The 11,957-nt window shown below is 42.7% G+C and overlaps 2 protein-coding genes across 2 annotated transcripts; one reads left to right on the top strand and one right to left on the bottom strand.

Annotated features, from left to right (window-relative positions):
* Positions 1-915: 915 nt before the first annotated feature.
* LOC129407484 (odorant receptor 131-2-like) lies at positions 916-1,887 on the bottom strand. Its single transcript, XM_055148690.1, has one exon. The coding sequence runs from the start codon at positions 1,885-1,887 to the stop codon at positions 916-918; it is 972 nt and encodes a 323-aa protein (XP_055004665.1).
* Positions 1,888-10,392: 8,505 nt separating this feature from the next.
* Positions 10,393-11,418, top strand: LOC129407483 (odorant receptor 131-2-like). Its single transcript, XM_055148689.1, has one exon. The coding sequence runs from the start codon at positions 10,393-10,395 to the stop codon at positions 11,416-11,418; it is 1,026 nt and encodes a 341-aa protein (XP_055004664.1).
* Positions 11,419-11,957: the final 539 nt, after the last annotated feature.

Raw genomic sequence — 11,957 nt, 5'->3', positions numbered from 1 at the left:
ATCCTTAACAAACTGGTTTGAATATTTGCTTCATATAGTTTTCTACCATATGGTACAAGATTAGGTTGAAAAACCTCTGACTTTTTGACTCATGAGATTTTTTATGAAGAAAGGTCATGGTAACGGAGGGAAAAGTAACGGAGGGAAAATTGTACAAACAAGTAGAAGGTGCAGGATTTTACATCATTTGTCAGTTTTTTTCTTCTGAAATACTTTAATATTACTTCAAAATGAAAGGAAACTATTTCTATAAAATATGTCAGTCCTTCCAAGCAAATTTTTATCATTTTAAATAATTTTTTTTTTTTGAAAAATCCTGTACCTTCATCAACAGTTCAAAGATGGAATAACACAAGATATGATGAAATACATCCATTTATTGACATGATTTGCAGGTCTTTGAAATTTGGGAAATAATTTTTGTTCCATGTTTCATACATGGTCTGTTTAAAACATATGGAACTTTAGAACCAAAAATGTACAGAAAAAAGGTCAACAGTTTCATAAACTAGAGTACATATGTATCTGTTCAATACATTTTTATATCAGATGCATTAACTTGAATTTTTGACCTTGCTGTTTACTTCTGCTTGACTGGGCCCTGAAATAAAGGTTTGAACATGGAAACTAAAAGATATGACAAGTTATTTTCAAACCACAAAGAATACAACACATTTTAAACACGTGATCATTTTACAGTTACAGATTTTATTCTTTTATTCGACAAAAGTCAGTGAAACAGGATCAGGATACAGACTGTGTGCTCTTTGTGTCAGCCCCAAGCCTCTGTTTATGTGTGAGGAGAATCTGGCCTGTCTGTAGACTCAACTTTACAACACCTGTGTGAGGCTGGACATTGAGGTCAGTCAGTCACAGCCTGAACGAGCATTTGCACACTGGTCCTGTCGATATCATTTACATGTGCTTGTTCCTCAGAACCAAACCCTTCACCTGGATCCTTCCTGCCCGGAGCTGCAGCCCACAGCTCAGATGTGTCCCCAGCGCCGGTCTGAGGGCGGGGTCCCGGAGGCCGTACGTCAGAGCACTGAGGCAGCGCGGCATCAGCACCACGCACACATACACCATCACGAACAGGCGGCTACGCAGGCCACAGCACATCACCACCGCCACAAAGACGTACGTGTGCATCACAGACAGGAAATTGAGTCCCAGCTGAAACAGATGCAGGAGTAGAGTGTTTCGGGTCTTCTCCACCTGAGCCTTGTCCTCCGAGGCCAAGCAGGCGATCACCATCACGGCCATGAAGGAAGACAAGATGACCAGCGCAGACGTAGCAAACAGGAAATACGTGTAGACTGTGTTGTACATTGAGGATTTAGGGCCAAATGACATGTTGTCCATACTGCAGAACTCTCGCATCTGCAGGTCCGGAAGCTCGTGAAAGGGAAACTCGAGTATGAGCATGACCCGGATAAAAACGTCTAAACAGCTCACAGACCACATCAGGAGGATGGTGGCGTAGGTGTTTTTCAGCGTGATGATCGTGGGGTGTTTAAGGGGCAAACACACGGCGACAAATCGCTCTAAAGACATGAACATCAACGTGTACGGAGAGATCTGGAAGGACAGGTAGGAGACCAATGTGAGGCTGATGCACAGGGGGTAGGACATCCAGACCGAGTAGGTGGCGAGGAGGTAGAGAGTCTGGGCCTGAGCGATGAGGATGGTGTCACTGAGCACCAGGTTGAAGAGCAGGACATAGCGCGGGCACTGGGAGAACGTGGGTTTACTGCGCAGGACCGAGAGGATAGAGCCGTTGATGAAGAGGAACATGAAGGAAGGCAAGGAAGTCGCCATCGTCAGCAGGAAGCGCGTCGGAAACTCGTCGTACGGGGGCAGAGAAGACGAGTTTGAGCTGCCTTCCATCTGTCAGAGAGACGGAAAAAGAAACGTCACTGCACAGAACAGCACTCTAAAGGGCCGTTCACACCAAAGTGTCAAAGGGTCCAGTTTCTATGTAAAGTCTATGTGGACGCGCGACTAGAGCGTCCTGCGTTTTTGCGGCGCGTCTTCGGCGTCAGCGCAGTGCAAATCTTGCGTCGACGTGACGCGTCTTGAGCGTTTTCACGTCGGCAGTCTAGACGTGCGTCCAAGGCGTCAGCGTCAACCAATCAAGGACAAGTATCCAGTAACACAGCGACGTTATTATCAGGAAGAAAAACCCGAGAACCAGAGCGAGAGACACAAACATGAGCGGAGAATAAATATATACACCACAATCACTGAGCCAATCGCGAGGACTACACCAGGACTAAACTAGGACTAGACCAGGACTAAACAAGGACTAGACTGGCCTTAGACCGTGATTAGCCCGGGACCGGTATTAGACCAGGACTAGACCGGGACTAAACCAGGACTGATCCAGTGTCATTAGCGGAGTATAAATATATATACGCCCCAGTCGTCGACCCGATCTCCTCCGCTGATGTTTTATGTCATAAAAACACTCTATCAGTCTGGTCTGACATTGTTTCGGGAAAAGACCAGGACCGGGCTCTTGTTTCCAGGGCAATGGACACGCGTCAAGTATTTTTCTCCCGTTCGTCCACAGTGTCAAAGACACGCGTCGGGGGCGTCTAAACGCAAATGTAAAGGCTCCAAATAGAGACGTCAAGGAGTTTTTGACGCTTTGGTGTGAACGGCCCTTAAGACTTCACATTGAACAGTTTAATTTAAAAGGGCTGAGGTCCAGTTCCAGCTCAGGGTACCTAAGACGAGTCTTAAAACCAGGGCGGGACAGCTCTGGAACGCTCTGCCACTCCACGTTCGAACAGAGTTTTAAGTCTCGTCTTAAGACCCACTTTTATTCTCTGGCTTTTAATACTGCGTGAGCTGTGTGGTCCTCTGTGTTTTTTTATTTATTTATTTTTATGCATTTTTATTGATTTAATTTATTTATTGGTTTATTTATTTCTATTCTTTGATTTTGTTTTTAAAACAAAGCTATGCACCTTTCTATGAAAAAAGTTCAGGCGAACACCAATCTCTGCCGTTTGGTACAGTTCATGTTTGCATTCATTTTCCAGGTTTAAAATTAAGCATTTATTTAATTTACTGTATTCAAATAAATGTTATTGGTGATTAAATCTAACTTTGTCTGTTTAATTATGCCTCAACTCTGTCTGGTCCATTATGCCCCGAAATGATTCACCCCATGCACTGATTCACCCGACCCCGGTACAGGGGCAGGGTGAATAAAAACATTTTCCCATTTAAATGTTCGTCAGTAAAGACCCGAAGCGATTATTTGAAACTTAGAAGCATTTTTTTTAATGGACAACACACAGCATTACTTATAGTAAAAAAGAAACTCTACTGAAAAATAACTTTTCTGATCCACTGTGCCCCGGTCTCCCCTAAATACTAAACAGCCAGAGGTTTAAAAAAAAAAAAAAAAAGATAAAAGACACAAAACACATGTCCAAAGGAGGAAAAAAGAACAAGATGGTAAAGCTTGAAAACCCGCAGTATCCAGACTTAAACCTCATGGAGCTGGTTTGGGATGAACTGGACAGAAGAGTGAAGCAACCTACAAGTGTCACACATTTATGGAAAATTCTGCAACAGACTTGGGAAGAACTTTCTCAACAATATTTGATTTCTGTTGTAAAAACAACAAGCCACGAGTTTGTTCAGCTGTTCTATCTGCAAAAGGTGGACACTTTCATGGATCAAAAGTTGAGAATATGCTTTAGTCAACAGTAAACAGCAAAAAACTAAAAAAGTGTGGTGTTCTAAAACTTTTAATCAGTAGTGTATGTTCAGTGTTGGGGAGTAACAGATTACATGTACCAGCTTTATGTAATCAGAATACAAATTATGAGTAACTGTATTCAGTTACAGTTACTGTTTCAGTGAGTGGTAATTGGATTACAGTTACTTTGTTGAAATAAATGGATTACATGGTGGTATTTTCCTGTTTTCACATTTTGGGCTAAAACCAGGACTAAACCAGGACTAAACCAAGACTAAACCAGGTCTTAACAATATGACACTAACAGTAGTGTGGACATAATTTAAAGCAGCAGTGATCTCATATAAAAATCGTTTCTCTATCAATAATATTTTTAATATGTTTAAGTAAAGTCTGGGCTTTTTATTTTCCTTTAGCAGATAAAACTTCTCATGTTCAGATCCTCGTCTTTGTTTCTCTACAGTAAAACAAAAATCTGTTCATGGAGACTTGGGCTCAACAGACAATTTGAAGAGAACAAACATGAATTTTCAGGATGTGGCTGGTACATCCATGTAGTTTTAAAAGCACGACAATATCAAGTAATCCAAAGTATTCAGATTACATTACTCACTTTAAGTAATTTAATGGATTCTGTTACAAACTACATTGTGGCATATGTAATCTGTAATCTGTAGGGGAATACATTTTAAAAGTAACCTTCCCAACACTGTGTATATTATGTTTAACATAATTATAATTTGACATACATTGTAGATAAACAAACATGAGAACAGAATATGTGTTTATGTGAAAATCAGAGCAGGCAATACTGACACAAATTTAGTACTTTGACTCTGACTTACAAAATCATACCATCAAAAATTTGCTAAAACAATCCTGTTAATATCTTGGTTGAGTTTTATGTTTTTTAAAGTAAAAGAATTGAATATTAGCCACAAAAAATCAACAATATAATCTTAAACTCTTTATCTAAATGACGATAGGAAAAATAGTTATGCTCACACATCGGCTATTTGGAAGCTCTTCTTTTTTCTTTTAATTCACTATTCCGATTTATCTACAAAGCAATGCACGTGGCTAGCGATTTTATACATTTCACCCAACCAAAGATGAAAGACAGAATGACTGACTTGTGAAATGAAACGAGACTAATGCAAATTTGAAGTTTGAGAAGCGCTGGATAAAGAAAGCTGCTCTTAAACAATGATAAAAGTCATTCAAAACACTTTGTAAAGCCACAATCATCTTCTCCCTCTCGCACAGAAGCACATGTCGTGTTATAGTACCTGACTCGCGCGGCAGATCTCTCAGACTGGAGTTGGAGTCCGGCCGTCCGAGCTCCCACAATGCACAGCTTTAAAACACTTCGGCACAGGTGACCTCACTGCTCATCGCCATTTTGTGTCTGATGTAAGTAGCAACAATGAGGCCTCACGTTTTCACCCTCGTTTTGGAGCAACACTTGGATTTTTAGAGTTCAAACTTTCACTGTGGGTCTGAATAAGAGAATAAAATCTGTGTATATGTTATTAGGTTCTTTTTTCAGAGTTTGTTTTCATACCTGGCAGTTTCATGTGATGTTGCTCAGCTGAGTTAAACAGGTTTTGGCGCTGTCTTCCTACTGGTGGAGGCAGGACGACAGCGCCACCTTCAGTCCCACTTTCATGGCACAGTTTCCCAGGTGTGTGAGAGTAAAAAAGCCCCCTCATCCCGGTTTATCGTCCCGTGGGCACGTTTCTGTATTTCTTTTGCCTCTTTAATCCAACGACGATGTTTGATGCTGCCGTTCCGACATTGACATCTAATTGTCGGAGTGGTGGCATTTCCATTTTTATCAAATGTCCCTGCACTTCGACTTTTTTTTTTCCTTGGTTGGAGTGGCAGCACTTTAGCTTTTTTTTTCAACATTCCGCCATTCCGACACACATGGGAATTACTCCGGCGGCACTCTTTTCGGGACAATATTTTCACGGATTGGCAGTTTAGACCTGTTTTACCTGTTCTCAGCACATGGGAGGAGGCGCGGCCCACGCAGCGTACACAAGAAGACATGGTCCACGCTGTGTATGTGAGAATGCACGGTCCACGTAGCATATGGGAGGAGGGAGGAGGGGTGGTCCACGTGTCGTACGCAAGAAGACATGGTCAACGCGGTGTACGCGAGAATACATAGTCCATGTGGCATACAGGAGGAGGTGTGGTCCACTCGGCATATGGGAGGAGGCGAGGTCAACGTGGCATATGGGAGGAGGGAGGAGGGGTGGTCCACGTGTCGTATGCAAGAAGACATGGTCAACGCGGTGTACGCGAGAATACATAGTCCATGTGGCATACAGGAGGAGGTGTGGTCCACTCGGCATATGGGAGGAGGCGAGGTCAACGTGGCATATGCAAAAAGACAGGGTCCACGTGGCGTACACGAGAAAACACTATCCACATGGCATACGGGAGAATACACAGTCGCAGTCCACGTGGCATACAGGAGAATACGCGGTCACAGTCCATGTGGCATACAGGAGAATATGCAGTCACAGTCCATGTGGCATACAGGAGAATATGCGGTCACAGTCCATGTGGCATACAGGAGAATATGCGGTCACAGTCCATGTGGCATACAGGAGGAGGTACAGTCCACACAGTGTACAGGAGAATACGTGGCCCACATGATATACATTAGGAGGCATGGTCCACGTGGTTTATACAAGACAAAAAAGGTGACACTCCAAACTAGGCTGTCAGAATGGCGACGTAAAAGGTGTTGGAATGAGGGCATGTCAGAATGACAGAATGTCGGGGTGGAGGTCTGTCAGAGTGGCAGTTTGTCAGAATAAAGGTTGTACCCCATGTTTGTTTTCCTCTGTCCCAGTGATGTTTGCTCCATCCCAGTCCCTAATGTGATTCTCTTTTACACTGGTCAGAAACAGCTGATTTGAGTTGTTCTTGTTCTATGTTGTGTTTTGTTGCTCATGTTTTGCCTTCGCTGTTTCCTTTTTCCTTCCTATGTTCCTTTATTTTGTGGACTGAACGCTCTCCCTGTTTCCCTGTATGTCTGATTGCAGGACATGCAGGGTATTATGTGTATAACATTGCATTTATGCACCGGTTCCAAAACAAAGGTGAAACTCTGAGGGCCGTGGGTCCCTGAAGGCATCATTTAGACTCACATTGTTGACCTCAGACACAAAATGGCGGTGAGCAGTGAGTTCACTTGTGGCGAAGTTTTTTAAAGCGGTGCATTGTGGGAGCTCAGACGGCCCTACACTGACTCCAGTCTCACAGTGCTGGATCACTGTATGTGCTTCTGTGGGAGAGTGAGTGTGGCTTTAGAGCTTTTATTACAAATGTCACAGTTTTAATGACTTTTATTATTGTTTCAGCGAGGCTTTCTGTATCCAGTGCTTCTCTGTGGGAAATAGTTTGGTTCAGTTTCGGTTTTCAAGAGTGGGGCGTGTAATGCTGGTGGTGCATGGCTTTCTCTGGTTGTATATGCAGTCATGTGTTTATTTTAGAGACAAATTAATTTATATGATGCTGTTTTTCTACTTTAGGTTAATTATTATTTCGTTGTTTTTTGGGGGAGTTTGTAGCCCCAAATTAGACCTGTTGTCATTTGGATTTGGTTTTGGGTGGTGATTTTAGAACCACTGTTCCAGTTCATCACACTTGGTAGTTGGAGCTTGAAACTGAAGCTAAAATTATTTGAATAGATTTGATTGTTCTACTAAAATATGTGCAGATCTATTCATAAGTTTCTGTCCAATACAAAACATTACATCTTGTCTCAAAATCCTTTAAATCAGAATAGAATTATTTCCCTTCAGCAGATAGATGTGCATGAAAAAGACGGTATTTTATTGGTTGTTTTCAGATTCTACAGTGTGTTGATGGGCAAGAGCCAGATTTCCCTGTTGATTATATTGTAATTTGTTGTGAAATATCCAAAAGGTAAACTCACAAATGTTGAAGTTGAATGTCTCTGTTATTTACTACATCCAAAATCTCATGGCCGCTAAAAAGAGTAGATCTCTGGCATTTTAATTTTGTAAAACTGCTTCCTCACCTACATTCTCTACATTGTGTTGATGTTTTTAAAAAGTCACTAAAAATGTTCCTCTTTGATCAAGCATTCCCACCCCCTTAGTTCTGAACTGCTATAACTGTTATTATGAATGTATCTTATGCTGTTTTGTTTGTTTGTTTGTTTGTTTTTTAAATCTTTTGTATGTGAAGCACTTTGTGACCCATGTCAACTTTACTTACTTACTTTTCTCATTCCAAGCTGATTTAAATGGACAGTCCAGAATTTTGGACATAGGGCCTCATTTCCTAGTGAGTGTGAATGTCTGTGTTGATAGATTAATTTTAGAAGTAAAACCAACGTTGCATTTGAAGGATTTCTGTCTGAGCAGCAGCAGTGAGTTGTACTTCCTGATAGAAAGTTCGGCAGAGGCAGACTGATATCACCTGGCACCAGTGTTGTACCTGAAGAATTCATTAACAATTCATTAAACGATAGTTGATGGATGGATTAGACAGATGTGTTCATATTTTGAAAGAGCGTGGACTGAACACAATGTATCACTGCCTGATGAACGAATTGTGAGTGTGTTCATTCTGTTGTCTGTGAACAACATGCGCTTCTATTTAGGGATGTCCCGATCACATTTTTTTGCCCCAGAGTCCAAGTCCGAGTGATTTGAGTTTGAGTATCTGCCGATATCAAGTCCCGATCCGATACTTCTATACAAATTATGAAGTGAACTAAGAGCAAAAATAAGATCCAGGATGTGTGCAGGGATCAGTGTAGTATTTGGCTGAACTTGTGACAAATCAAATGTATAAAACTTTAAATTTATTATTAACTTTCCTAACCATGAACCATCATTGTTGAAAATCTTGACTTTTACCACAATCTGGACTTGGAATGTGTAACATAGTAAACTTAATGAACTGGACAAAACAGGAACCAGACCAGAACCAGATCAGACCTGAGACTCGACTCTGCACAATCTACAGTTTGTATATTTGATATTATATGGAAGCCTGTGCTTTACATATTAAACATGTAGGTAAGTCTATGTAATCCAAACAATGCAAAATCTTACCAAATAAAAACGAGATGAAAGAAGCCCCACAGCCTCTCCCCCGCACCACCACCACATCCACAAACCCTCAGCAGAACACGCACCGCAAACAGCAGAGTGCGCGCCGTAACATCAGTCCCACCGCTCAATAGACGCTTCGTGCCACTTTTCCCAGCCTCCCCACCAAAAGCGCCAGATCCGTTGTGCAACATGCAAAACAAACAGGTGTGAACATGGGCCACAGAACCACAGGTAACAGCGCCCGAGCACGACACGGCCCAAAAGTCCCAGCGTAAGTGCGCCTCTAGTACAACAGGCGCTGGGACAGACAGTTGCGTTGACTGGACGTCCCTGAACAAATCCCGTGCCTCAGAAAAAACTGTTGTCCTGTGTTTTATATGTATATTATTTATCCTATACCTGATCAGACCATAACGACTGAGTCCGGATCGAGTCCACAGTCACGTTATCGGCACCAATTTCCGATCACGTGATCGGATCGGGACAACCCTACTTCTATTTGCCTTCGTTCAATAGGGTGCCAGATTTATTTAGTGTTCCAGGTGAAAAGCCGGCTAAACTAACCGTAAAAAGCCCTTAATATTTGGCTTGCAACAGCCACCACCATCCATAGACTGTATACATGAGTGAACAGAGCTAATGCACTAACTGCTGTGTGCCAAATAGGAAGTTCTCCAGGAGGCTCTTCTGGCTCTTTCTGACTCTGGCTCCAGCTGACTTACATTAGGATCTTGTGGCTTCTCTTCCTGTAATAGCTGCAGTGAGCCTCGTCATTTTGGTCTTAAAATGTTCGTCTTAACCTGCGACACATGATCCAAATTTTTTTTTTTCGCCATCAAAAAAAAATCCTATTCATAACACAGAGCCTGGCTCCAGATTCGCTCCTGTAACCGTGAGCATCACGAGCCTCGCTTAGTCCACTTCTTTTATACAGTCTACACCACCGTCACATCGCTCCATGTGTCACCGACACAAGATAAAACACTTGGCTCTTCTGCACATGTCTCCTGCAGATGGAGCCACTGTTCTGTCTGGTACATGGACCAGTTTGATCTCATCATATTGGACAGAACCAACTGGGCAGTGGATAGAGGAAACACTCTGCTTCTGTTCTCTGGAGAAGGTAAAAGGCTTGTTTTCGTTAGTTTGGGGCAAATCTGAGGTAAAATTCCGCTGCTGCTGAGAAAATAGTCCCTCAACATGCGACGATTTATGAGATGCAAGATTAGTTTTATTTCAAGCATTATTCTATCAACACAGACATTCACATGGACAGTCTGGTGTAATAATAGATTTGTTTCCGGTGTTTTGTGGAGTGGGTAAGACTGTTTTTAGTGGCAGGATAAACTATGACCATTGACATATTGCACTAGTCTAGCACCAGTGACCTCTGCAAATACAAGGACTGGATGGAATATTTAAAAAAGTGTCTCCACACGTCTCCAACACTCTGGCTCTTTCGGAAATGAGGTCCTATGTCCAAAATTCCAGACTGTCGCTTTAACGGAATATACTGAGCTAAAATCTTTTTCCTTCTCTGTTCCAGCTGATTCCTGAGGTTTATGTGCAATGGAGCTGCAGAACATCTATCAGAACCTCACGGGACAAGAGTGGACAATGATGATCACCTTTAAGTTTGCCTTTGTCGTGCTGATTAACCTAGCCAGCCTCATGTTCCTGGTCATAAACGGCATCATCATCCACACCCTGTGCAGCCGACCTGCGTTCAGGGAGTCACCGCGGTACATGCTCCTGCTGAACCTGGTGGTGGGGGACTCCATCGTGCTCTTCATGGGGCAGTTGTTGTACATGAAGAGTACTGCTAACCTAAATCTGTCCTACCCTCTGTGTGGATTCTACATCATGATCTCCTACCTGAGCATCCAGATCGCTCCTCTCACTCTGACAGTCATGTCCATCGAGCGTTACATCTCTGTTTGTTTCCCGTTTCATCACCCCACCATAGTCACCACGAGGAACACGGCCTTTGCCGTCCTCTGTGTCTGGGGGCTGGGCTGTGTGGACATTTTGGTTCGGGTCCTGCTTCTTCTTGAATTCCCTTTTCACCTGCTCCCCAGCCTTCAGATGAACTTCTACTGCGTCGCTACAGCCTTGTTGCTTGGACCTCGATCTAAGATCTACGAGACGATATCCACTGTTGTGCTGTTTCTCCTCTCAGGTTTAGTAATCGCATCGTCCTTCATCGGTGTGATGGTGGTCGCAATCTCTGCCTCCACAGATAAGGTCTCTGCAGACAAAGCTCGGAACACTCTGCTCTTGCACACGTTTCAGTTAAGTCTAAACTTGTTGTCCACCATGGGCCAGCCCATCTACACCAGTGTCGCTGCTCTGGGGGACCCAATTTTGACCGGAAGGCTTTTTGTGATGGTTCATGTGTTTGTGGTGATGATGCCGCGCTGTCTGTCGGCTCTGACTTACGGACTCAAGGACCCGAGCCTCAGGCCGGTCCTGGTGTCTCGCCTCTGCTGCCACCTGCAGGCCTGTCCAAATACTGTCACTGCTCACACACATGATCTGCAGAAAAAGACGAGGCCTCCTTCAGCTCCTGGATGTACCCAGAGCCCCAGTCTATAATCATGACGAAAGAATGGACGACTCAGGACGGCCCTGGCAGAGTGTTAGTTCAACTTCAGTTCAGTTCATCTTTATTCTTGACTCATGGTCCATTTGTAAAACAGACAAGGACAGTGACAATACAAAACAATGTTTATGTTACATGCACCGAACTGGAAAATAATAGATGGTTCTGTCTGTACATTTTGGAATTATTTTATGTGTCACCAGTTTCAACAAATCTATGGACAACAGTGACTGATGTGTTCAATAAAAATATTCATCCACTCATTCTTGTTACAGTGATTTAGATTTCATTGCTCCCGAGAAAACCCCTCCAGATTTTTTATAATGTTGTAGTAGACATACAGGGCTACATTTATTCTACTGGTGTCATTGAGGTTGGGCGTGTCCCTTATTGACAATTTTAAGATCTAAATATAGGTCAAAAGGTAAATGCAATTTGAAATTCGGCAACAATGCAAAAAAGTGAAAAAATTAAATTCTGATATCTCAGAAACCTTTACTCCGATCATGCTAAAATTTTAGATTTTGGTTTT

The sequence above is a fragment of the Boleophthalmus pectinirostris genome, unplaced genomic scaffold, assembly GCF_026225935.1.
Source record: "Boleophthalmus pectinirostris isolate CB_2022bp ecotype Guang Dong unplaced genomic scaffold, ASM2622593v1 HiC_scaffold_12, whole genome shotgun sequence".
Lineage (NCBI taxonomy): Eukaryota > Metazoa > Chordata > Actinopteri > Gobiiformes > Gobiidae > Boleophthalmus > Boleophthalmus pectinirostris.
This window is presented reverse-complemented; position numbering and strand designations above follow the sequence as displayed.

Excerpts from the sequence above, each read along its gene's own strand:
- LOC129407484 (XM_055148690.1), bottom strand. The coding sequence starts at position 1,887 with ATGGAAGGCAGCTCAAACTCGTCTTCTCTGCCCCCGTACGACGAGTTT.
- LOC129407483 (XM_055148689.1), top strand. The coding sequence starts at position 10,393 with ATGGAGCTGCAGAACATCTATCAGAACCTCACGGGACAAGAGTGGACA.